Source organism: Mobula hypostoma, chromosome 13 (genome assembly GCF_963921235.1).
Source record: "Mobula hypostoma chromosome 13, sMobHyp1.1, whole genome shotgun sequence".
NCBI classification, from domain to species: domain Eukaryota; kingdom Metazoa; phylum Chordata; class Chondrichthyes; order Myliobatiformes; family Myliobatidae; genus Mobula; species Mobula hypostoma.
The window spans coordinates 4,397,865-4,425,235 of record NC_086109.1 but is presented as its reverse complement, the minus strand read 5'-3'; the positions used below and the strand labels follow the sequence as shown (position 1 = coordinate 4,425,235).

Genomic DNA, 27,371 nt, shown 5'->3' with positions numbered 1-27,371 from the left:
CCCTACCCCACCCTTCCTTCCTCCCTATGCCCTCTCTCGCATTCTCTCTCAGTCGACACTCCGGTGCCCCCTGGACAACACTCCCGGGCGGGGTTGTTCTCTTGCCGGGGCGTCTCTCTGTGTTGCCGCCTCCCTTATCTCTGGTGACAGGCGCTCCGCTCTACACTCGCTCTCTGCTGGAGCCGTCACCGTCCCAGCCCGGGCGAACAGAGGCGGCCGATCGCAGGATCCAGCAGGAGTCCACCGCCTGGGCTCCGATCACCGTCACGGAGCGAGTGAGTGTCCGCAGCCGGTAAACGGATCACTGTCACGGCGCCAAGATGAAGCCCTTCCTGGTTGCGCTGCTGCTTTTTGCGTTTGTCGGAGGAAGCCAGGGTGAGTTACTGTTGTTTCCCCTTCCCCACACGCCCCTAAGCAACTCCCAACCCGCCCCTATCCTACACCGTCCCGGGCCCTTCCCCTTCCCCTTCCCCTTCCCCTTCCCCTTCCCCACTCCATCCCCACCCTACACCGTCCAGGGCCCTTCCCCTTCCCCACTCCGACCCACTCTACACCGTCCCGGGCCCTTCCCCTTCCCCTTCCCCACTCCGTCCCCACCCTACACCGTCCAGGGCCCTTCCCCTTCCCCACTCTGTCCCAACCCTACACCGTCCCGGGCCCTTCCCCTTCCCCTTCCCCACTCTGTCCCAACCCTACACTGTCCTGGGCCCTTCCCCTTCCCCACTCCGTCCCCACCCTACACCGTCCAGGGCCCTTCCCCTTCCTGTTCCCTACATTATCTCTGCTCTTCTCTCCCTCCGCTCCTTCCCCCGTTCTACAACCGTCCCTGCCCCTCCTCTAAGTCTCCTGGTACCCGGACCACCACCAGAGTCCGGTCCCGAAACTCGTCGGCCCTAATACCCACCAACTCCGAGGACACCCAACCCTCCCCTGCTACCGAGGAACAAGCAGTGGGACTGCCGTCAGATTCTGGCCCTGAATACCGTCTGTACCCCTTGGGACGGCTCAGGTCGTGCTGATCCATGGTGATTCACTGCTGAACCGTCCCGCCTGTTATTGCAGCCTCAGCCCCAATAGAGTCATACAGCTCTGAAAAAGGCCCTTTGGCCCAACTGGTCCATGCACTACAGCACCCTCTCTGTTGTCCCAATGCCTGTGACCCTCCAAGACCCTCCATGTACCTATCCACATGCCTCTTTCTGTAGCAATGGTACTCGCCTGGACTGCTGTTCATTCTGTCCTGATGGAGTCAGCCCCCACTCACCTCCAAGGACACCTGTATTCCTCTCTGCCACTCTGACAGCTTCTACCCTCCAGTGTTGTGTGGGGAAGGAGTCCCGGGGTTTAGAGCCAGAGGTGGTGAGGGAACTGTGATACACGTTAAGGTCAGCTGTGAATTTGGTAGTGAACCTGTGGGTGCTTCCCTGAGTTCCCTGCCCTTGACCTCCAGAGTGGCTGTCAAAGCAAGGATGTAATGCTGAGGTTTATAAGGCATTGGTCAGACCACACTTGGAGTATTGTGAGTAGTTTTAGGCCCCTTATCTAAGAAAAGTTGTGCTGGTATTGGAGAGAGTCCGGAAGAGGTTCACATGAATAATTCTGGGAATGAAAGAGTTAATGTATGAAGAGAGTTTGACAACTATGGGCCTGTAATCGCCGGAGTTTCAAAAAACGAAGGGTGATCGAATTGAAACCTACCATAGAAAGGCCTAGATAGAGTGGATGTGGAGAGGATTTTTCCAATAGTGGGGGAGTTTAGGATCAGAGGGCAAAGTCTCAGAATGGAGGGACTTCCATTTAGAACAGAAATGAGGAAGAATTTCTTTAGCCAGAGGGTGGTGTATCTGTGGAATTCATTGCCACAGACGGCTGTGGAGGCCAGGTCATTGGGTATATTTAAAGCGGAATTCGGTAGGTTCTTGATTAGACAGGGTGTCAAAGCTAACGGGTAGAAGGCAGGAAATGTCTGAGTGGCAAATTAAATCAATCATGATGGAATGGTGGCGAAGATTCGATGGGCCGAATGACTCGATTCTGCTCCTATGCCTCATGGTCTTACAGGTGGTGGTGCTGTCCTGAGTCGCCTGCCCTTGTTCTTCTGAGGACAAGAGGGGAAGCCCGCTGAGTTGGGCAGTGTCTGAGGAGGGAAAGGAACAGTGGTTGGCCTTGGTGGGAACTCTGCACCAGCACATTGCTCGTTGCTCCAGCAACTGCCCTCTTCTGGGATGTAAGGGGAAAGATTTAAAAAGGGCCTGGGGGGCACCATTTTCATGTAGAGGGTGGTGAGTGTGTGGAACAAGCTGCTAGAGGAAGTGGTTGAGTCAGGTACAATAGTGTCATTTAAGAAAAACTTGGATAGGTACGTGGAGGGGCCGGACTTAGAAGGACATAAGACAATAAGTTGTAGGAACAGAATTAGGTCATTTGTCCCATCAAGCAAAGGAAAGGCTTTGCATTATTGGTTGCTGGTCTCCTCCGTCTGTGGATTTTGAGATCTTCTTCATTTGCAAGCATGAACGCTTCTAAGTAAACATGGGCCCTTTCTTATTGGCCAATGTCAATTAGGTCAAAAACATATAAATAATACTTAACTCAGTGCACATGAACTTCACTCAGAATGTGATATTTCAAAGTTCGAGGTAAATTTCATTATCAGTGTACATATATGTCACCATATACCACCCTGAGATTCATTTTCCTGTGGGCATACTCAGCAAATCTATAGAATAGTAACTATAACAGGATCAATGAAAGATCAGCCAGAGTGCAGAAGACAACAAACTGCAAATACAAATATAAGTAAATAGCAATAAATAACAAGAACATGAGATAATGAGATAAAGAGTCCTTACAGTGCGATCATTGGTTGTGGGGACATTTATTATCAGTGTACATATATGTCACCATATACCACCCTGAGATGGTGCAAATGAAAGTAGTTATCCCCTTCTATTCAAGAGTCTGATGGTTGAGTGGTAGGAACTGTTCCTGAACTTGGAGGTGTAAGTCCTGCGGCTCTTGTACCTTCTACCTGATGGCAGCAGTGAGAAGAGAGCATGACCTGGATTCAGGATCAGTTCCTGTGGATTGGAGGGTGGTTAATGTTGTCCCACTTTTCAAGAAAGGAGGGAGAGAGAAAACAGGGAATTATAGACCGGTTAGCCTGACGTCAGTGGTGGGAAAGATGCTGGAGTCAATTATAAAAGATGAAATTACGACACATTTGGATAGCAGTAACAGGATAGTCCGAGTCAGCATGGATTTACGAAGGGGAAATCGTGCTTGCCTAATCTTCTGGAATTTTTTGAGGATGTAACTATGAAAATGGACAAGGGAGAGCCAGTGGATGTAGTGTACCTGGACTTTCAGAAAGCCTTTGATAAAGTCCCACATAGGAGGTTAGTGGGCAAAATTAGGGCACATGGTATTGGGAGCAGAGTACTGACATGGATTGAGAATTGGCTGGCTGACAGAAAACAAAGAGTAGCGATTAACGGGTCCCTTTCAGAATGGCAGGCAATGACCAGTGAGATACCGCAAGGTTCAGTGCTGGGTTCGCAGCTGTTTACAATATACATTAATGATGTAGATGAAGGGATTAGAAGTAGCATTAGCAAATTTGCAGATGACACAAAACTGGGTGGCAGTGTGAAATGTGAGGAGGATGTTATGAAAATGCAGGGTGACTTAGACAGGCTGGGTGAGTGGGCGGATGCATGGCAGATGCAGTTTAATGTGGATAAATGTGAGGTGGTAAGAACAGGAAGGCAGATTATTAACTAAATGGAGTTAAGTTTGGAAACAGGGAAGCACAACGAGATCTAGGTGTTTTGGTACATCAGTCACTGAAAGCAAGCATGCAAGTACAGCAGGCAGTGAAGAAAGCTAATGGCATGCTGGCCTTCATAACAAGGGAAATTGAGTATAAGAGCAAAGAGGTCCTTCTGCAGCTGTACAGGGCCCTGGTGAGACCACACCTGGAGTACTGTGTGCAGTTTTGGTCTCCAAATTTGAGGAAGGACATTCTTGCTATTGACGGAGTGCAGCGTTGATTCACAAGGTTAATTCTCGGTATGGCGGGACTGTCATATGTTGAAAGATTGGAGCGACTGGGCATGTATACACTGGAATTTAGAAGGATGAGAGGGGATCTGATTGAAACATATAAGATTATAAAGTGATTGGACACGCTAGAGGCAGGAAACATGTTCCCGCTGAGTGCAGAACCAGAGGCCACAGTTTAAGAGTAAGGGGTAGGCCATTTAGAACGGAATGGAAGAAAAACTTTTTCTGCCAGAGAGTGGTGGATATGTGGAGTGCTCTGCCCCAGAAGGCAGTGGAGGCCAAGTCTCTGGATGCTTTCAAGAAAGAGATGGATAGAGCTCTTAAAGATAGCGGAATCAAAGGTTATGGGGATAAGGCAGGAACTGGATACTGATTGTGGATGATCAGCCATGATCACAGTGAATAGTGGTGCTGGCTCAAAGGCCGAATGGCCTACTCCTGCACCTATTGTCTATTGTCTATTGTCTATTGACCTGGGTGGTGGGAATCTCTGATGGCGAATATCTGTGCTACAACAGTGTTTCTTGTAGATGTACTTAGTGGATAGGAGGGATATACCTATGATTTATTGGGCCAAATGCACTACCTTTTGTCGGATTTTCCATTCAAAGGCATTGGTATTTCCATACTAGGCTGTGTTACAACCAGTCAATATACTCTCCACTACACTTCTGTAGAAGTTAGTCAAATTTTCATATTTATTTTGAGATCCTCATTTAATTTTTAGAGATTACATTTAAATTCCAAGTTAATGGTCCAAACCCCGGAGGAGTGTTGCAAGCTAAAGGATTTGAATCCTCCTGAAATTGCATTTAATGTATGGCATCGGAGTTTATAAAATTGATGGTGAAGGTGTTTGTGTTTTGTGCAGCCGACAGCTGTGGTACTCCACCAGCCCTGGAGAATGGGGACTACAGTGTACCGAGCTACTCAGTTGGGAGCTGGACGCACTACACCTGTAATGAAGGGTAAGCACTGACTCTCCATTAGACCATATGACAACAGACGGCTGTTGAGATTGAGATATTTGGTATCTTTAAAGCTGTTCTTTTTTAGTCGGGGCATCAAAGGTTATGGAGAGAAGGCAGGAAATGGGGTCGAGTGGGATATTAAATCAGCCATGATGATGGAAGAGCAGACTTGATGGGCTGAATGGCCTAATTATGCTCCTATGTTTTATGGTCTTATGTTCTAAGTTGTCTCCACCCATGTCAGCCGAGACCTGCATCAGTCTCTCCAATATCCAATGTTTAGCCAGCTTATCTCCACCCTGCAGGAGGGCTGTGGAGGGAGGTAACTGGTGAGAAACCCAGCCCCATCTATCTCTGCTGGCTGGCTGACTTCCTGTAAGCAGCTACCAACCAGATGATTTTATCTCCCCCTCTCCACCTCCCTTACCGGAGATCTCCCCTCAGCTCAGAATCACCAGCTCACTGCCTGTGGTGGTTTACAGGGATGGGGCTGTGTCAGACCCCAGGAGTAAAACCAAGGAAAAGGCAGGTCTCCCTCTCCCCCACCCCCACCGTGGATCTCTGCAGACTGTGTGTTGTCAGGGGGAGGCAGAATTTTCACTGTTTAACACTAGACATTATGAGTGACTACTGAGTGTGAACAATGGACTAACTGCAAGGAGTGACCATTGCTAAGAGAACTGAGAGTGACTACTGGGGGGTGAACACCAAGCGTGATCACTGGGAGTGAACACTGGGGGATGACCACTAAGGGTGTTGTTGTAGTTAATTCCAGGTGGATCCACTCCAAGCCATCACTCCCTGGTGGAATAATAGAGCACAGGAACAAGCCCTTCAGCCCATCATGGCTATGCAGACCCAGATGCCAACTTAAACTAATCCCACCTGCCTACACATGGTCCATGTGTCTCCATTCCCTGCCTGGCCAATCTTGGGTTATTTTTTGTGCAGCATTAGAGGCTGAGGAATGGCCTGATGGAGGTTTATAAGATTATGTGAGGCATTGATTGGGTAGATGGAGTGTTTTTGGCAGGGTAGTGTATTGATAATGGCTGGGGTCACCCGTCTTGTGAAGACACCGTCTAGAAGGAGGCAATGGCAACCATCTCTGTCGACCAATTTGTCAAGAACAATCATGGACGTGAGACCATGTTTGCCCATGTCATACATAGAAACATAGAAACATAGAAAATAGGTGCAGGAGTAGGCCATTCGGCCCTTCGAGCCTGCACCGCCATTTATTATGATCATGGCTGATCATCCAACTCAGAACCCAGCCTTCCCTCCATACCCCGTGACCCCTGTAGCCACAAGGGCCATATCTAACTTCCTTTTAAACATAGCTAATGAACTGGCCTCAACAGTTTGCTGTGGCAGAGAATTCCACAGATTCACCACTCTCTGTGTGAAGAAGTTTTTCCTAACCTCGGTCCTAAAAGGCTTCCCCTCTATCCTCAAACTGTGACCCCTCGTTCTAGACCTCCCCAACATCGGGAACAATCTTCCCGCATCTAGCCTGTCCAATCCCTTTAGGATCTTATACGTTTCAATCAGATCCCCCCTCAATCTTCTAAATTCCAACGAGTACAAGCCCAGTTCATCCAGTCTTTCTTCATATGAAAGACCTGGTGTATAATGATTATGAGAAAATCATGTAGTAGAGGGCATGGGTGTAGGTGAGAGCAGAGAAGTTTAAAGGAAATGTACGGGTAAGTCTTTTAGAAAAAGACTGTTATGTGACTGGAACACGCTGCTAGTCGAGGAGCTGGAAGCAGATACGATAGCCATGTTTATGGAAGACAGGATCCATCACTAAAGACACCCCACCCCTCCCTACCACCCAGGACATGGCCTCTTCTCACTGCTACCATCAGGGAGGAGGTTCAGGAGCCTGAAGATCCACTCTCAGTAATTCAGGGACAGTTTCTTCTCCTTCCACCATCAGATTTCTGAATGGACACTGAACCCATGAACACCACCTCACTGCTTTTTTTCCACCACTTACTTATACACACTGAAAAATATACTAAATACACTTACTGGAATAGAGTTATTTATTATTATGTATTGCAATGTACAGCTGCTACATAACAACAAATTTCACAGCATATGGCCAGTGATATTAAAGCTGATCCTGATTCTGAGTGGCGTTGGAGGGAATTATTTAGACTGGGCTCGTAATCAGCACAGAAGCGATGGGCTGAATGGCCTGTTCTTGTACCGGCCTAGTTTCACACATGTCTGCAAAGCTGGCTCTACACACTGCTTTGGAGTTTAGAATTTTGCTTCCTAATCTCTATTGGGAAAAATACCACCCAGTTGTAAGGAATGGGAAACCCATTGTAATTCAGTTAGTTTTGGTTTGTATGGGTGACCCTGTGTGTGCATCAGGATAGGTTCTTGATTAGCCAGGGCATCAGAGGGTATGGGGAGAAGGCAAGGGAGTTGGGGTGACTGGAAGAATTGGACCAGCCATGATTGAATGGCAGAGCAGACTGGATGGGCCAAATGGCTTACTTCTGCTCCTTTATCTTATGGTCCAATGTTGTTCTGCTGTGCACATGTGTAAGCTATGCTGGCTCCAGGATATGTGGCAACATTTGCTGGCTGCCCCAGCACAGCCTTACATTTTGTTTGTTGTTAATGCCAATGATAGCTTTTACTGTATGGTTCGATGTACGCCTGATAAATAAATCTGACTCTTGAATCTTGCCCAGTTCATCTGAAGCTTTTTTTTTCAGCTATATTCTGTATGGGAGAAATAGGAGGCTGTGCACTAAAAATGGATGGACCAGAGGTGATATGTCTTGTCAGAGTAAGTGACGAATAGATCTTCTTCTCACTTGGTTACTATGTTTTAAACCATTTCACTATGAAACAATTGTGGAGAAAGTTAGGTGTTGGCCTGTTAGGATAGTGGGGAGCAGAGATCCCTTCACTCAGGTGCTTGTCAGTCCGTAATGAGCAAAGTTCAAAGTAAACCTATTATCAAAGTACATAAATGTCACCAAATACAACCCTGAGTTCATTTTCTTGTGGGCATTCACAGTAAATATGAGAAACACAACGGAATCAATGAAAGACTGCACCCAACAGGATGGACAAACAACCAACGTGCAAAAAGCAACAAAGGTGGAAAAACAAAAAGGAAGGGGGAAAAAGAGAAATAATAATACTAATCATAACAAATAAGCAACAAATATCGAGAACATAAGATGACGAGTCCTCGAAAGTGAGTCCATAGGTTGTGGGAACATCTCAGAGATGGGTGTGAGTTATCTCCTCTGGTCCAAGAGCCTGATGATTGAGGGGTAGTAACTGTTCCTGAACCTGGTGGTGAGGTCCTGAGGCTCCTGTACCTTCTTCCTGATGGCAGCAGTGAAATGAAAGCATGTCCTGGGTGGCGGGGGTCCCTGTTGTTGGATACTGCTCTCCGAGGCAGTGTCTCGGTTAATGATGGCAAACATGTTGTGATCCTTCTTGAACTCCCTGTCAACATGAGTGGTCACTTTAAGGGAGCTATAGGCTTTAGCTGTATTCCACTTGAAAAAATTACTTATAATTTAAGAAATAAATATGATACATTTTTTAATATTTGGCACCCTTATTTACAAAAGTTAGGATTGTATATGTAGGTGCTGCGAGGATAAAGATGTTGGTCCTTTGGGGAAAGAAACAAATACATATATTAAATTTATTTTGAATCCCATGGAGCATGTGGAGACCTTCCAATATCCAGGCGGTCTTTCATTTTTTTTTCTGTTGTTTTTTCTTTTTCCTTCCTTTCTTTTAGGTAGGGGTATGTATGGGGGGGGGAAGGGTTAAAAGGAGGGGGGAGGGTAGATATTATTACTCCATGTAATCAAGTTTGAAAATTGAATAAAAAAGTTATAAAGAAAGGGAGCTATAGGCTTTGACGCTGACATCCCTCTGAATGTTAACACTGTTGAGGATGCTGCTATTAACTGTGTACTGTCCCTTTATGTTAAGTGCAACACCACGCTGCATAACAAGAGTTAATATTGTTATAAAAATAGAGTGACCGCTGGGAGTGACCGGCTGGAATAAATTCTCCAAGTGACCATCGTAAATCTGTTTGATCTCAGTCAGGACAGTCACTTGTCTCACCTCCCCGATCACTCCTGCCTGTAACCACTGGTGACGACAGTTTCACTCTCTGTTTTACAGTAAGAAAGTGTGACCATCCACCGACGATCAGCCATGGCACTGTGACTGAGGGAGAGGAATGGCTGTACGGATACATGGCGAATTATTCCTGTGACGAGGGCCATAGCTTGACCGGTCAAGAGACCATTCGCTGCACGGGTACTGGTGCCTGGAGTCACCCCCCTCCAAACTGTACAGGTGATGTAGCCCAGGTGTTGAATGCTGGCAGCTGATCACTGGCTGCGTGGGATGCTGTCGATGAAAGCATCGGTATGGGCAGTCTACACTGGGTGGGTGGGTGGTGTTCTGGAGTTTACCTGCACAATTGTCCTGGGATAGTGCTCATTTCATTTTTCACAGGGTTCCTGCCAGCCGGTCTTCAAATTTCCCCCAGAACATCTCTTCCAATAAAAAAAAGTAGCGAAGCCAGCAGCTCAGAGAATGCAGATTTCCAATGTGAATTCTCTATATCCTTGTGGTCTGCCACTCAGAATGATGCCTATAGTGGGGGAGTCCAGGACCAGAGGGCACAGCCTCTGAATGTAAGGATGTCCCTTTGAATGGAATTCAAAGTCCCTGTCTGTGGAACTCATTGCCCAAGAGGTTGTGGAGGTCAAGTCAAGTTTGAAGTGCAGGTTGAAATATTCTTGATTAGTAAAGGTGTCAAAGGTTATGGGGAGAATGGGGTTGAGAGGGACAATAAATCAACTATGATGGAATGGCAGAGCGGCTTTGAATGGGCAAATGACCCTATGTCTTATTACAAAGAACAGAAAGTCTGAAGATGCTGAAATTCCAAGCAACACACACAAGATGCTGGAGGAACTCAGCAGGCCGGGCAGAACTATGGAAACGAGTATAGTCGATGTTTTGGCCAAGACCCTTCCTCTGGACTGGAGAATAAAAGACCTTTTTTCCCCAGTTGTGAGGAAGAGTGTCAGCCCGAAATGTCGACTGTACTCATTTCCATAGGTGCTGCCTGGCCTGCTGAGTTCCTCCAGCATTTTGTTTTCTTATGTTTTATGGTCTCTTTCTCCCGGCACTCACACCACCTCCCTTTGGCCATCGGCTCCCAGGCTCCAGGCAGAACCAGGGAATCCTCTGATCCAGTCTCACACTCATGACTGGAACAGGTGTCTATGCAGAAGAAGAGAAGTCAGTGAGTGGGGTCTGTTCCTTCTCCACGGAGACAGCAGCTCTTCATTGGAGTTGCAGAGAGTTGGAGAGGAACAGACCAAAGCCTGAGAGACTGGCTTCTTCGTTACTAATGTTCACACATTCACAATCAGAATCAGGGTTAATAATAATATCACTGGCATATGTCATGACATTTGTTGTTATTCAATAGCAGTACGTTGCAATACATCATAATAAAATATATGAATTACGATAAGAAATATATATGCATAATATGTGTATGCGTAGAGACTGTATATATAAAGTGAGTAGTGCAGAAGGAAAGGGAAGAAGAGTAGTGAAGTAGTGTTGATGGGTTCAATGACCATTCAGGAATCTGATGGTGGAGGGGAAGAAGCTGTTCCTGAATCTTTGCAGGCAACACACACAAAATGCTGGAGGAACTCAGCAGCTGAGGCAGCATCTATGGAAAGGAACAAACAGTTGACGTTTCAGGCCGAGACTCTTCTTCAGACCTGAGAGAAAAAGGATGAGAAGTCAGAGTAAGAAGGTGGGGGTGGGGGGTCGGGAGAGAAATGAGGAAGAAGTACAAGGTGGTAGGTGATAGGTGAAACTGGGACAGGGGGAGGGGGTGAAGTACAGAGCTGGGAAGTTGATCGGTGAAAGAGATGAAGGACTGGCGGAGGGGGAATCTGATAGGAGAGAGTAGAAGAGAATGGAAGAAAGGGAAGGAGGAGGAGACCCAGAGGGAGGTGATGGGCAGGTAAGGATAGAAGAGAGAGGGAAAGAGAAATGGTGAATGGTGAAGGGGGAGGGGCAATTACCGGAAGTTTGAAGCCAGAGTGGAGAAAAGAAGAAGAGGGGAGGGGGTGTGGAAATTTTTATACTGGAAGAAGAAATTGATTTTCATGTCATCAGGTTGGAAGCTACCCAGATGGAATCTAAGGTATTGCTCCTCGAGCCTGAGTGTGGCCTCATTGTGGTGGTAGAGGAGGCCATGGACTGACATGTTGGAAAGAGAACCAGAAGTAGAATTGAAATGGGTGGCCACAAGGAGATCCCACTTCTTCTGGTGGATGGAGTGTAGGTGTTCAGCGAAGCAGTCTTCCAATCTACGTCGGGTCTCACTGATATACAGGAGACCACACCAGAAGCACTGGATACTATAGATGACCCCAACAGACTCACAGGTGATGTGTTGCCTCACCTGGAAGGAGTGTTTGAGGCCCTGAATGGTAGTGAGGGAGGAGGTGTAGGAGCAGGTGTGGCACTTGTTCTGCTTGCAAGAATAAGTGCCAGAAGGGAGATTAGCGGGGTGACATGAATGGATAAGGGAGTCATGTAGGGAGCAATCCCTGCGGAAAGTGGAAAGTCGGGAGGGCTGAGGGATGGGGGAGGGAAAGATGTGCTTGGTGGTGGGATCCTGTCGGAGATGGCAGCAGTTATGGAGAATTATGTGCAGGGCATGGAGGCTAATGGGGTGGTAGGTGAGAACAAGAGGAACCCTGTCCCTGGTATTGCAAGGGGAGGATAGGGTTAAGGCTGACATGTGTGAAATGGAAGAGATGTGGGTGAGGGTAGTGTTGATGGTGGAGTGTGTGTCTTCAGGCTGTTGTAGCCTCACCTTAATGGCAGCAATGAGAAGAGGGCATGTCCTGGTGATGGGGGCCCTTAATGATGGATGCTGCCTTTTGAAGATGCCCTTGATGCTGGATAGACTAGTGCCTCCTGGAAGGGACTGAAAAGGAGGGGAGGGTGAGAGAAACAGGGTGGTTGTCTCTTACTGTTTCTTTTTGCCTTATGTTTCAGGCCCTATTACCGTATACAGTAGAACAGAAAACACGGAGCTTTTGAGCGACCCAGATCCATCAAATAGTTTGGACCAGAAAAGCAATCCTTCCTTAATTCAGAAGCATGAAATGAAAGGAACGTCAGCATGGGCTACTGGTAACTGGATATCTATGTACCTGTAAATTAGTTGCTCTTCATCCCGCCTTGGCCAGTATGTCAAAGTTTATCTTTGTTTGTACATGGAAACATACAGCGAAATGAGTTGTTTGTGTCAGCGAATAACAACATCCGAGGATTGTGATGGGAGCAGCACACAAGTGTCGCCGTGCTTCCAGCGCCCACCACTCACTAACGCTGACCTGTATGTTGTTGGAGTGTGGGAGGAAACCAGAGCACTGGGGGAAATGCACGCTGTTGTGGGGCGAATGTACAAACTTCTTATAGACAGCAGCAGAATTGAACCCCATTCATCAGCGCTGGAAAGCACTATGCTAACTGCTATGCTACCGTGCTGCCAGGGCGTGCTGTGTTTTTTCCAGGGGATTTCCGTCTGTCACAAGGAGAGGTGTTTCAAATAATCTTCTTCCATGTGCCCGTTGTTTTGTCAGGTTAATACTGATTCCACTTGCAGGACCCAGCAAGTGGGATTCAATTCCCCCTGCAGTCTGTAAGGAGTCTGTATACACACTTGGAAGCTTTGAGGTAGTGGGTGAGACATTGGACATTAAGAGAGTCCTGCCAAGTTGCATCTCTATCTGGTATGTAGCAGCTGAGCATCGGACTGGAAGTCCATACGAAGGACTGTGAGAATGGCTGAGAGGATCACAGGCGTCCCCTACCATCTGTTGGCATTTATCAGGAGCGCTGAGCATGCAGGGCCCTTAGTATTATCAAGGATCCCAGACATCCATCCAGCATCCTTTTTTGACTTTCCACATCAGGGAGGAGTAATGCATAAAAACAAGAACGGTTGGGAAACAGGATGGGAAACAGTTTCTCCCCCAGGCCACTGGGCTTCTGAAATCCCTGTCACATCGCATTCAAACTGTGACTGGTTAATCTGTTCCATACCTTACAATATTTAATTTATATTTCAGTTTGTTTACTTATGCAGGATCAATCTGTAGATTTTATCCGTACTTTCATAAGATATTGTGTGTACTTTACTGTGCTTTACACCCTGGTTCAGAGAAATGTTGTCTCGTTTGACAGAATACATGTATGTAGTTAAATGGCTGTAAACGTGACCTGACTTGACTTACTGAGCCTTTTGACATTGTCAAGGAAATATGTTGGTGACCGAAACAGTTTTCCTGTGCTCCAAATCCCTTTCAGAGTATAACATCTAATCCCTGGGGCACTAACTGCATAGAGACAGATGGGAGCTCCCACCAAAGACCCAGCAATTGAAGTGTGGAGTGCAGGAGGGGTCCCTGCAGGGTAGCATCTCCCTCACATAGAAAGCCTACAGCACAGTCAGAACCAGCTCACTCCTTACAGGAGCATCCACCTCATGATCACCGCTGGTATCCACTGCATCTGACTGACCACTATCTGTGACCGCTGGGAGTGACCGGCTGGAATAAACTCTCCAAGTGACCATCGTAAATCTGTTTGATCTCAGTCAGGACAGTCACTTGTCTCACCTCCCCGATCACTCCTGCCTGTAACCACTGGTGACGACAGTTCCACTCTCTGTTTTACAGTAAGAAAGTGTGACCATCCACCGACGATCAGCCATGGCACTGTGACTGAGGGAGAGGAGTGGCTGTATGAGGCCGAGGCGAATTATTTGTGCGACGAGGGCTATACCTTGACCGGACAAGAGACCATTTACTGCACGGACACCGGGGAATGGAGTCATCCCCCTCCAATCTGTACAGGTGATCGTCAAGGCTTTGTACAGGAAGAAAGGTTTCTGTAGAACACATGGTCCAAGCCCACTGTCGGACTCTCTACGCTAATCCCACTTGCTGAAGTTCGGTCCGAATCCCTTAGACCTTCTTGATCCCGGCATTTGTCGAAATGGCAACGGACAGGAGTTGCTGGGAGTTGTGGGGAGGGATTGTAGTAGCTCCCGGAGGCTGACAGGATGCTTTGAGGAGTGTCCTGAGTTTCTCAGGACCAAAAGTGAATGTCAAGAGTTGTCTCAGTAATTGCTGGACATGACCATCAGAAGTGACCACTGGGAGTAACTGTGGGGATTGGCCTCTGGGAATGTCTGCTGGGATTAACATCTGGGAATTGCCACCGGGAATGACCGCTGGAAGGAATAACTGAGTGTGATTGGTGGAATTGACCTTGGGGAGTGACAGCTGTCAGGTACTACTGAGAATAAACTCTCCAAGTGACCATCGTAAATCTGTTTGATCTCAGTCAGGACAGTCACTTGTCTCACCTCCCCGATCACTCCTGCCTGTAACCACTGGTGACGACAGTTTCACTCTCTGTTTTACAGTAAGAAAGTGTGACCATCCACCGACGATCAGCCATGGCACTGTGACTGAGGGAGAGGAATGGCTGTACGGATACATGGCGAATTATTCCTGTGACGAGGGCCATAGCTTGACCGGTCAAGAGACCATTCGCTGCACGGGTACTGGTGCCTGGAGTCACCCCCCTCCAAACTGTACAGGTGATGTAGCCCAGGTGTTGAATGCTGGCAGCTGATCACTGGCTGCGTGGGATGCTGTCGATGAAAGCATCGGTGTGGGCAGTCTACACTGGGTGGGTGGGTGGTGTTCTGGAGTTTACCTGCACAATTGTCCTGGGATAGTGCTCATTTCATTTTTCACAGGGTTCCTGCCAGCCGGTCTTCAAATTTCCCCCAGAACATCTCTTCCAATAAAAAAAAGTAGCGAAGCCAGCAGCTCAGAGAATGCAGATTTCCAATGTGAATTCTCTATATCCTTGTGGTCTGCCACTCAGAATGATGCCTATAGTGGGGGAGTCCAGGACCAGAGGGCACAGCCTCTGAATGTAAGGATGTCCCTTTGAATGGAATTCAAAGTCCCTGTCTGTGGAACTCATTGCCCAAGAGGTTGTGGAGGTCAAGTCAAGTTTGAAGTGCAGGTTGAAATATTCTTGATTAGTAAAGGTGTCAAAGGTTATGGGGAGAATGGGGTTGAGAGGGACAATAAATCAACTATGATGGAATGGCAGAGCGGCTTTGAATGGGCAAATGACCCTATGTCTTATTACAAAGAACAGAAAGTCTGAAGATGCTGAAATTCCAAGCAACACACACAAGATGCTGGAGGAACTCAGCAGGCCAGGCAGAACTATGGAAACGAGTATAGTCGATGTTTTGGCCAAGACCCTTCCTCTGGACTGGAGAATAAAAGACCTTTTTTCCCCAGTTGTGAGGAAGAGTGTCAGCCCGAAATGTCGACTGTACTCATTTCCATAGGTGCTGCCTGGCCTGCTGAGTTCCTCCAGCATTTTGTTTTCTTATGTTTTATGGTCTCTTTCTCCCGGCACTCACACCACCTCCCTTTGGCCATCGGCTCCCAGGCTCCAGGCAGAACCAGGGAATCCTCTGATCCAGTCTCACACTCATGACTGGAACAGGTGTCTATGCAGAAGAAGAGAAGTCAGTGAGTGGGGTCTGTTCCTTCTCCACGGAGACAGCAGCTCTTCATTGGAGTTGCAGAGAGTTGGAGAGGAACAGACCAAAGCCTGAGAGACTGGCTTCTTCGTTACTAATGTTCACACATTCACAATCAGAATCAGGGTTAATATCACTGGCATATGTCATGACATTTGTTGTTATTCAATAGCAGTACGTTGCAATACATCATAATAAAATATATGAATTACGATAAGAAATATATATGCATAATATGTGTATGCGTAGAGACTGTATATATAAAGTGAGTAGTGCAGAAGGAAAGGGAAGAAGAGTAGTGAAGTAGTGTTGATGGGTTCAATGACCATTCAGGAATCTGATGGTGGAGGGGAAGAAGCTGTTCCTGAATCTTTGCAGGCAACACACACAAAATGCTGGAGGAACTCAGCAGCTGAGGCAGCATCTATGGAAAGGAACAAACAGTTGACGTTTCAGGCCGAGACTCTTCTTCAGACCTGAGAGAAAAAGGATGAGAAGTCAGAGTAAGAAGGTGGGGGTGGGGGGTCGGGAGAGAAATGAGGAAGAAGTACAAGGTGGTAGGTGATAGGTGAAACTGGGACAGGGGGAGGGGGTGAAGTACAGAGCTGGGAAGTTGATCGGTGAAAGAGATGAAGGACTGGCGGAGGGGGAATCTGATAGGAGAGAGTAGAAGAGAATGGAAGAAAGGGAAGGAGGAGGAGACCCAGAGGGAGGTGATGGGCAGGTAAGGATAGAAGAGAGAGGGAAAGAGAAATGGTGAATGGTGAAGGGGGTGGGGCAATTACTGGAATTTTGAAGCCAGAGTGGAGAAAAGAAGAAGAGGGGAGGGGGTGTGGAAATTTTTATACTGGAAGAAGAAATTGATTTTCATGTCATCAGGTTGGAAGCTACCCAGATGGAATCTAAGGTATTGCTCCTCGAGCCTGAGTGTGGCCTCATTGTGGTGGTAGAGGAGGCCATGGACTGACATGTTGGAAAGAGAACCAGAAGTAGAATTGAAATGGGTGGCCACAAGGAGATCCCACTTCTTCTGGTGGATGGAGTGTAGGTGTTCAGCGAAGCAGTCTTCCAATCTACGTCGGGTCTCACTGATATACAGGAGGCTACACCAGAAGCACTGGATACTATAGATGACCCCAACAGACTCACAGGTGATGTGTTGCCTCACCTGGAAGGAGTGTTTGAGGCCCTGAATGGTAGTGAGGGAGGAGGTGTAGGAGCAGGTGTGGCACTTGTTCTGCTTGCAAGAATAAGTGCCAGAAGGGAGATTAGCGGGGTGACATGAATGGATAAGGGAGTCATGTAGGGAGCAATCCCTGCGGAAAGTGGAAAGTCGGGAGGGCTGAGGGATGGGGGAGGGAAAGATGTGCTTGGTGGTGGGATCCTGTCGGAGATGGCAGCAGTTATGGAGAATTATGTGCAGGGCATAGAGGCTAATGGGGTGGTAGGTGAGAACAAGAGGAACCCTGTCCCTGGTATTGCAAGGGGAGGATAGGGTTAAGGCTGACATGTGTGAAATGGAAGAGATGTGGGTGAGGGTAGTGTTGATGGTGGAGTGTGTGTCTTCAGGCTGTTGTAGCCTCACCTTAATGGCAGCAATGAGAAGAGGGCATGTCCTGGTGATGGGGGCCCTTAATGATGGATGCTGCCTTTTGAAGATGCCCTTGATGCTGGATAGACTAGTGCCTCCTGGAAGGGACTGAAAAGGAGGGGAGGGTGAGAGAAACAGGGTGGTTGTCTCTTACTGTTTCTTTTTGCCTTATGTTTCAGGCCCTATTACCGTATACAGTAGAACAGAAAACACGGAGCTTTTGAGCGACCCAGATCTATCAAATAGTTTGGACCAGAAAAGCAATCCTTCCTTAATTCAGAAGCATGAAATGAAAGGAACGTCAGCATGGGCTACTGGTAACTGGATATCTATGTACCTGTAAATTAGTTGCTCTTCATCCCGCCTTGGCCAGTATGTCAAAGTTTATCTTTGTTTGTACATGGAAACATACAGCGAAATGAGTTGTTTGTGTCAGCGAATAACAACATCCGAGGATTGTGATGGGAGCAGCACACAAGTGTTGCCGTGCTTCCAGCGCCCACCACTCACTAACGCTGACCTGTATGTTGTTGGAGTGTGGGAGGAAACCAGAGCACTGGGGGAAATGCACGCTGTTGTGGGGCGAATGTACAAACTTCTTATAGACAGCAGCAGAATTGAACCCCATTCATCAGCGCTGGAAAGCACTATGCTAACTGCTATGCTACCGTGCTGCCAGGGCGTGCTGTGTTTTTTCCAGGGGATTTCCGTCTGTCACAAGGAGAGGTGTTTCAAATAATCTTCTTCCATGTGCCCGTTGTTTTGTCAGGTTAATACTGATTCCACCTGCAGGACCCAGCAAGCGGGATTCAATTCCCCCTGCAGTCTGTAAGGAGTTTGTAAGTTCTCCCAGTGACCACGCGCGTTTCCTCCAGGTGCTCTGGTTTCCTCCCACTGTCCAAAGACGTACCGGGTGGGTTAACTGGTCATTGTAAATTGTCCCGTGATTAGGTTTGTTGGGGGTCGCTGAGGCAGCGTGGCTCGAAGGCCCAGAAGGGCCTACGCTGTGCTGGATCACTAAATAAATAAACTGCAATAAAAATGAATTATAAATATAGATATGTAGTGCAAAAGGAGAGCAAAAATAGTGAGGTAGTGTTCATGGGTTCAACGTCTGTCAGAAATCTGATAGCAGAGGGGAAGAATCTGCTTTTTAAACATTTAGTGTGTGTCTTTAGGCTCCTGCTGAGAGCTTCCTGATGAGAGCAGTGAGAAAAGGCATGTCCTGGGTGGTGGGGCTCCTTCTTGGTGGATTCTGGCTTCCTGCGGCACCACCTTTTGAGGGTGTCCTCGATGGTGGGGAGGTTAGTGTCTGTTACTGAGTAAAGGAGGCAGGTTTTTAGGAGTATTTTGCCCAGGTATTCACCAAGGTGAAGGACATGGATAAGAGTGAGATCAGGGAGTGTATGTTAATATTTTGGGCTAAATATTAAGAAACTAGACGTGTTGGGTGTATTGAGAAAGGTTAGGTTGGGTAAATCCTCAGGGCCTGGTGGAATCTACCCCTGAATACTGAGAGAGGTGAGGAGGGAGATTGCAGGGGCCTTGATAGAGGTCTAGTCACTGAGTTCACTCATAGAGTTATACAGCACAGAGACAGGCCCTTCAGCCCAACTCATCCATCCCGGCCAAAGTCACCTACTTGCGTTGGTCACATTTGACCATAAGACTGAAAAACATAAGAGCAGAATTAGGCCATTTGGCCCATTAGGTCTGCTCCGCCAATTCATCACGGGTGATTTATTATCTCTCTCTACCCCATTCTCCTGCCTTCTCCTCATAACCTTTGACACACTGACTAATCAAAAACCTATCAACCATTGCTTTAAATATACTCAATGACTCGTCTTCCACAGCCATCTGTGGCAATGATTCACTACCCTCTGGTTAAAGAAATACCTCCTCATCTCTGTTCTAAATGGATGTCCCTCTCGTCAGAGTAAGTTACCTCCAGTCCCGGACTCACCTACTATAGGATATATCCTTTGCACATCCACTCTACCCAGATCTTTAAATATTCCATTAGTTTCAATAAGATTCCCCCCTCATTTTTCTAAATTCCAGTGAGTACAGGCCCAGGGCCATCAAATGCTTCTTACTCATTAACCCTTTCATTTCCAGAATCATTCTTGTGAATCTCCTCTGGACCTTCTCCAGTGCCAGAACATCTTACCTAGATAAGGGGCTCAAAACTGCTCACAATACTCAAAGTGCGGTCTGACCAATGCCTTATAAAGCCTCAGCATTACATTCTTCCTCTTGTATTCTGATCCTCTTGAAATTGATGTTAGCATTGTGTTTGCCTTCCTTACCACTGACTCAGCCCGCAAATTAACTTTAGGGAATCCTGAACAAGGACTCTCAAGTTCCTTTGCACCTCTGATTTTTAATTTTTTTCCCACTTTGAAAATAATCGGCACCTTTATTCCTTCCACCAAAGTGCACGGCCTTACACCGTATTCCATCTGGCACTTTGTCCATTCTCCCAATCTGTCTAAGTCCTTCTGCAGATGCCCTGCTTCCTCAACACTACTTGCCCCTCCACCTATCTTCATATCATCTGGAAACTTGGTCACAAACCCATTAATTTCATCATCCAAATCATTCACATATAATGTGAAAAGGAGTGGTCCAAACACTTACCCCTGTGAAACACCACTAGTCACTGGCAACCAACCAGAAAAGACCTCCTTTATTCCCACACTCGGTTCCCTGCCTGCCAGCAGCCTTCTATCCATGCTAGTACCTTTCTTGCAATACCATGTGCTGTTATCTCGTTAAGCAGTCTCATGTGCAGCACCTTGTCAAAGACCTGAAAATCCAAGTAAACAACATCCTCTGACTCTCCTTTGTCTACCCTACCTGTCATTTCCTCAGAGAATTCCAGCAGATTTATAAGGCAAGATTTCCCTGTAAGAAAACCACGCTGACTCTAGCTTAATTTATCATGTACTTCCAAGAATCCCGAAACCTCATCCCTAATAACTGACTTCAACATCTTCCCACCAATGAAGTCAGGCTAACTGGTCTATAACATCCTGTCTTCTGCCTCCCTCCCTTGTAATTGTGCCTGATCTACAACCTTCTTTGACAGCTTGTTCCACATACCCAACACCTTCATAGTAAAAAGCTTGCCCCTCAGGCCCACTATAAATCTTTGGCTTCTCACCTTAAAATGTGCCTTCAAGTTTTTCTTCCCATCTCCCTGCTCATGACCCTGCTGCCATTTCCTGTGGTGCCTTCTCTGTGGCCGCCCCTGGTTCGCCCTTTCAGGTCCGCTGGAGCTATACCCTGACTTCTCCCTATCACATCCGCCTGAGCTCCATCCTACTGCGTGTGTGCCCAGTTTGAACATTTACGTCTTCAGAGTCACGTTTAATATCACCGGCATTGGTTGAGAAATTTGTTAACTTAACGGCAGCAGTACAATGCAATACATGATAATGTAGAAAAAAATAATTAAATCAATTTCATTAAATATATACTAAATTAAAAATAGTGCAAAAGCGGAAATAATTAAAAAGTGAGGTTTTGTTCATGGGTGCAATGTCCATTTAGGAATTGGATGGCAGAGGGGAAGAAGCTGTACCTGAATCACTGAGTGTGTGCCTTCTGGCTTCTGTACCTCCTTCCTGATGGTAACAATGAGAAGGGGGCATGTCCTGGATGGTGTGGGACCTTAATGATGGACGCTGCCTTTCTGAGACACCGCTCCTTGAAGCTGTCTTGGATACAATGGAGGCTGATTCCCATGATGGAATGACTAATTTTACAATTTTCTGTAGCTTCTTTCAATCCTGTGCAGTAGGACCCCTGTAGAGACAGTGATACGGTCTGTCAGATTGCTCTCCAAGGTACATGTGCAGAAGTTTTAGTTGACAAACCAAATCTTCCCAAACTCCTAATGGAATATAGCTGCTGTCTTGCCTTCTTTATAGCTGCATCAATATGTTGGGACCAGGTCAGGTCCTCAAAGATCTTGACACCCAGGAACTTGAAATTGCTCACTCTGTCCATTTCTGACCCCTCTATGAGGATTGGTGAGTGAGAAGGTGTAAACTACTTAGAGAACTTAATGCTTTATTGTCCAGTGAGGAGCAGGGGCTCATGTGGTGACCACACTGTGTGCCAACTAATGCAGTTTTGTTAACCTCAGTGAAAGCTGTGCGAAGTTAGGTAGTGTCAGGTGTGCAGGTAGAGGTGATGTAAAACTCTGATTTAATCTCGTTGAGTTGGGGGGGACTCGAAAGGACAAACGCTGCTGCTCTCTTTCATGTTCCTACAATGGGGGGGGGGGGGAGAGCGGATCGGTCCCTTGCGGTTAGGTTGGTTTTGAGCGCTGCTGCAGGGAAGTGCCGGAATAGCTGCCACCACTCCCTGGCCATCGTGCGCTGAAGGTTCTGTTCCTGTACTATGTTTTATACTCAGACGTTGTTTCAGTTTCAGTTACTTCCATCGGAGTCATGGTGGCTGGCATCACCACCGCTGCCGTCACCACCACTGTCGCCATCAGCTTAGCCGTTAATCGATATATGAAGCAGGGGTAAGAGCAAACCTACGTATCTCAGTGTCTTCTTTGTAAGCATCTCAAACCATGCTACCAGTACTTGCTTGGTAATGGTTGGGAATGTGTTGGAATGAGAAGAGGAGGAATTTCTTCCATCAGTGGGTGGTGAATCTGTGGAATTAGAAACATAGAAAATAGGTGCAGGAGCAGGCCATTCGGCCCTTCGAGCCTGCACTGCTATTCAGAACCCTATACCTGTCTTCTCTCCATACCCCCTGATCCCTTTAGCCACAAGGGCCATATCTAACTCCCTCTTAAATATAGCCAATGAACTGGCCTCAACTGTTTCCTGTGGCAGAGAATTCCACAGATTCACCACTCTCTGTGTGAAGAAGTTTTTCCTCATCTTGGTCCTAAAAGGCTTCCCCTTTTTCCTTAAACTGTGACCCCTCATTCTGGACTTCCCCAACATTGGAAACAATCTTCCTGCATCTAGCCTGTCCAATCCCTTTCGAATTTTATATGTTTCAATCAGATCCCCCCTCAATCTTCTAAATTCCAGAGAGTATAAGCCTTCATTGCCACAGACAACTGTGGAGGCCAAGACATTGGGTTGATAGGCTCTTGATTAGTCAGGGCAGCAAAGGTAACGTGGGGAAGGCAGGAGAATGGAATTGAGAGGGATAATGAATCAGCCATGATGGAATGGCGGAGCAGGCTCAATGGGACAAGCTGCCCTATATCTCCTGTATCTATTGGTCTAATGGAACGATCTGTCAGCACTACTTCTCAGAGAACAGGAGGATTATCCTCAGTGCTCTGGACAACGTTCATTCTGCAGACACAGTAAACATTGTCATTTGCCTGTGACCAGTCAGTAGTTTATGGGAGCTTTCTGTGCATCATTTGGCTGTTGTGCTTCTGATGTTTTAACGGTGAAGCATTACATTGGCTGTGAAGAGCCCCTGGGCATAACAGGAGCAGGGATGTAACTACAATTTGGTGCAGCCATTAAGGTATTCATGTTCCTGTTGAGATACTTGTGGGATTTACATCTGCAACACAATCACTGGGCTGCTCCACAGTTGGGCACTCTGTTCCTCTAACCAGAGATCCCCAGCCTGGGCTTGACGGACACCCTCGGCTAACGGTAGGAACCCATGGCATGAAGTTTGTGAACCTTTCCTAAATGGTACTATGGTAAAATATAATGACTCACGTACAGGTGTATACAAATACAGTGATGTTGGAAGCTGCTAACACTGACTTACAGACTGCCCGTTATGCTACTGGTGTTCAGAGCAGTAATGAAGGTCCTCCATCTCTGGTGGTGTTCAGGGCTTCCTTCATCATGTTGGTGGCTTGGTTTTAGAGTGTCAGAGGGCAGAAGTGTGTGAAGTTGCCATTACTATAGATAATGTTTTTGGGAAACTGAAATGTCTGAAGGTAGGTAAGCCACCTGGACCAGATGATGTACACCCCAGGGTTCTGAAGGAGGTGACTGAAGAGATTGTGGAGGCGTTAATAATGATCTTTCAAGAGTCAGAACAATTGATTCTGGCATGGTTCTGGAGGAATGGAAAATTGCAAATGTCACTCCATTCTTTGAGAGGGGAGGGAGGCAGAAGAAAGGAAATTATCAGGCAGTTAATTTGATTTCAGTGGTTGGAAAGCTGTTGGAGTCGATTGTTAATGATGTATTTCTGGGGTATGTGAGGCACATGATAAAATAGGCCATAGTTAACATGGTTTCCTCAAGGGAAAATCTTCCCTGACAAATCTGAAGGAATTTTTTGAAGAAATAACAAACAGGATAGACAAAGGAGAATTGTTGGATGTTGTGGTCCTGAATTTTCAGAAGGCCTTTGGAAAGGTGCCACATGTGAGGCTGCAAAACAAGTTAAGAGTCCATGGTATTACAGGAAAGATACTAACATGGACAAAGTAGTGGCTGATTGGCAGGAGACACAGAGTGGGGGAAAAAGGGAGCATTTTCTGATTGGCTGCCAGTGACTAGTACTGTGACTAGATACTGGGAACGATTCCATTTTACGTTAAGTGTCAATGATTTCAATGATGGAATTGATGGCTATGTTGCAAAGTTCGCAGACAATATGAATATAGGCGGAGGGGCAGGTAGTTTTGAGGAAGTAGAGAGGCTACAGAGGGACTTAGTCAGATTAGGAGAATGGGCAAAGAAGTGGCAGGTAGAATCCAGTGTCAGGAAGTGCCTGGTCGTGCACTTTGGTAGGAGAAATGCAAGGGTAGACTAAATGGAGTGAAAATTCAAAAATTTGAGGTGCAAAGGGACTTGAGAGTCCTTGTGCAGAATCCCCTAAAGGTTAATTTGCATGTTGAGTCTGTGGTGAGGAAGGCAAATGCAATGTTAGCATCTGTTTCAAAAGCAAGGATATAATGTTGAGGCTTTATAAAGCACTAGTGAGGCCTCACTTGGAGTATTGTGGGACTTCAGGGTTCAAAGGAGATTCACGAAAATGATGCAGGATTGAATGGCTTGTTATGTGAAGAGTGTTTGATGGCTCTGAGCCATATTCACTGGAATTGAGAAGAATGAGGGGTGACCTCATTGAAAACTATCAAATATAGAAAGGCCTTGATAGAGTGGATGTGGAGAGGATGTTTCCTATGATGGGTGAATCTAAAACCAGAGGACACAGCTCCAGAATAGTGGATCATTCTTTTTGGATGGAGATAAGGAGGAATTTGTTTAGCCAGAGTGGCGAATCTGTAGAATTCTTTGCCACAGATGACTATGGAAGCCAAGTTATTGGGTATATTTAAGGCAGAGATTGATAGAATCTTGATTGGTCAGGGTGTGAGGGGATACGGGAGAGGTCAGGAGATTGGGGCTGAGAAGGAAAATGGATCAGCCATGATGAAATGGCAGAGCAGACTTGATGAGCCAAATGGCCTAATTCAGCTCCTATATCTTATAGTCTTATGGTTTACTGTGAGTCATGCAAGTCCCGGTGGAGACTCAGGAATACCGTTACACTCAGATGTAGAAGGATTCTTCATTGCTGTTTCTGTAACAGTTTTGTTTTACTAGACAGAGTTGTTACCCCTGAGCTGAACCCCTGAACTTGGAGGACTGGTGGACCACTGTTAGTCTGACCTCTACCCTTTGACCTGTTTGGCATGGGTGACCCTACCAAGAGCCAAAGCATAAAGCCCTGACTCCAGCCGACATAGCTCTCCGGGTCACTGAGGCACTCAAGCCTCCAAACCGTGAGAAGGTTATGGTACTCTTGGAGGACTAACTGCCATGTTAGAGTGGAAGTACAGGACCTTTCTCCATTCCTGAATCCCTGGAATTGAACTGTCAGCAGGATACTTTGCATTTCACAGTACCTTAGATAGCACAGCTGTTTTTACAAGTTTAAAAGTTCATCACATTCTACTTTGCCACTAATTTTTTTGTTGTTTTTCTATTTTAGATCCTATAACATTCAAGAATGAATGAAGAAGCAGACACACTGAGATAATTGAAGATACATTAGTGATGAACCTCCACCTGTGGGAACATTCCTGTCCTTGGCTCAGCAGGTTCTGGGTGACAATGAAGAAAACCTGAGAACAAATCAGTTATTGCATCCTCCAGCAGTTTTCTTTGTATAAGTGTAAAAGAATTTTACTTTGTTTACTAAAAATGCATTGTGAATAGGAATATTTTAAGGAAATTTCAAGCCTCTTGTACCAATAGCGTATTGAAATGGACATAATGGGCAAATGGTCTTTCCCTGTGCTTGTAATCATTCCAGAATTCCAGTCTTGATCACGTATTCAACTGTCTAACTCTGGACGCTAATATCAATGTTCACCATCAGCCTATGACCTTTGGCCGAATCGGTCTTTATCTTTTCTGTTCACTTACTTAATTTTTAAACTCATAAATTTGTAAGAATAAAGTTTTATTCCCTATCTCATTTCTTTCGGTAGTTATTTGTGAATTCTAAGTTGGTCATAATGGCAGAGCAGGCGATGGGCCGAATAGCCTAAATTGCTCCTATGTCTTATGGAATTCTCCAAAGGCAAATTTCTTTACTTGAACAGCTGGAATGTGAGAGTTCACTGCACTTGCTGAGGAGGAGTAGAGTGAAGGTTCACCAGACTGGTTCCTGAGATACTGCATCTGTCCAGTGTGGGATTGATTGGCAGGAGAATGGAAGGGAATGTCATTGGAACATTAGATACTTGTTGATGATTCTCTAGTTGAGGATTCTGAAACTAGAGGTCAAAGTCTCAAACTGAAGAATTGGCCATTCGGGCTGAGATGAGGAAAAATTTCTTCTATTTTTACTTCAGGTTTCCAGCATCTTGCCTTTGAGACCCTTCTGCATGGTTGACCACTCCTTAACTTGGGGCGAGTCAGAATCCTGGGCTGATGATGGTGAGGTGTTTGGTGGCCGTATGGCAAAGAATATCAGTGGTAGGTGGAAACATTGTCCCCTACAGGAGGTGATAGCTGCCTGGTACTCATGTGGCGCAGAAGTTGTTTCCTGTTTGTCATCTGATGGCTGCTTATTCTCAAATATAGATTTATTTATCAAATGTTTTGCATACAGTTCTGGTTGTCCTTGTATAGGAAGGATGCTGAGGCTTTGGAAATGGTGCAGAAGAGGTTTACCAGAATGCTGTTTGGTTTATGCTATCACGAGATACTGGATAAACTTGGGTTGTTTTCTCTGGAGCGGTAGAGGCTGAGAGGAGATCTGATAGAAGTTTACAAGATTATGAGAGACATAGATAGAGTAGACAAGGATTACCTTTTTCCCAGTTTGAAGTGTCTAGTACCAGAATATAAGAACATTAGAAATAGGAGCAGAAGTAGGCCACCTGGCCTGTCAAGTATGCTCTACCATTCAATAAGATCATGGCTGATCTGGCCATGGACTCATCTCCACCTACCTGCCTTTTCCCCAAAACCCTTGATATACATTGAGTGGGGTAAAGTTCAAAGGGGATGTGAGGGGTAGGTTTTTTGCTCAGACGATGGTGCCTAGAATGCCCTTCCAGGTGTGCTGGTAGAGGCAAATACATTAGAGGCTTTTAAGAGGCACTTTTAAGAGCTTGTTTAAATCTTGAAAAAATTAGAAGTGTCATTTCTGACCCATCTATTAAATTTGATGAGACTTGGAGACCATTTATTCAATACTTCCATGTGATGTAATTTGACCCTTGCCAAATCTACTTTGTGATTTCATTACATAGGGAGAGGAGCGGAAGTGACAACACTATTTGTTCTATCTAAGGTATCAAAATAGCCCTTTTTTTTTCTTTAGTTTGGGTAGATTAGTTCTTTTTTTTAGGGGCTTTTTTTTTCTTTTTCTGTTTTTTTTAAACGATATTTTTATATTTTATGTATACTCCTTATATATTTTGTTGCTAATCTGTGTGATTTTGGGATGTCTCTAACCATGTGTTACCTGACTGTAAATTCCAATAATTATTATGAATTAATATAAACCCAATTATTATGTACTTACTTTTTGTAATCTGTTTGATATTGAAACT

General features: G+C 46.1%; 1 protein-coding gene across 2 annotated transcripts; it reads left to right on the top strand.

Moving 5' to 3' along the window:
* LOC134355371 (complement component receptor 1-like protein) lies at positions 1–25,778 on the top strand. 2 transcript variants are annotated; one of them, XM_063065151.1, is made up of 10 exons: positions 1–375; positions 4,937–5,033; positions 7,778–7,851; positions 9,225–9,401; positions 12,150–12,287; positions 13,838–14,014; positions 14,590–14,766; positions 17,509–17,646; positions 21,770–21,872; positions 25,295–25,778. In XM_063065151.1, exons 1-10 carry the CDS (start codon positions 321–323, stop codon positions 25,314–25,316), a joined length of 1,158 nt encoding a protein of 385 aa, XP_062921221.1. In that variant the 5' UTR covers positions 1–320; the 3' UTR covers positions 25,317–25,778. The 2 variants fall into 2 exon arrangements, with proteins under 2 accessions (XP_062921221.1, XP_062921222.1); XM_063065152.1 differs by lacking the exon at positions 21,770–21,872.
* The last annotated feature ends 1,593 nt before the right edge of the window (positions 25,779–27,371 follow it).

Bases quoted from the DNA above. Each gene is read 5' to 3' on its own strand.
- LOC134355371 (XM_063065151.1), top strand. From the start codon at position 321: ATGAAGCCCTTCCTGGTTGCGCTGCTGCTTTTTGCGTTTGTCGGAGGA. The intron at 7,852-9,224 runs GTAAGTGACGAA...TCTGTTTTACAG, and splicing joins AGGTGATATGTCTTGTCAGA to TAAGAAAGTGTGACCATCCA. The intron at 9,402-12,149 runs GTGATGTAGCCC...CTTATGTTTCAG, and splicing joins CCCCCCTCCAAACTGTACAG to GCCCTATTACCGTATACAGT.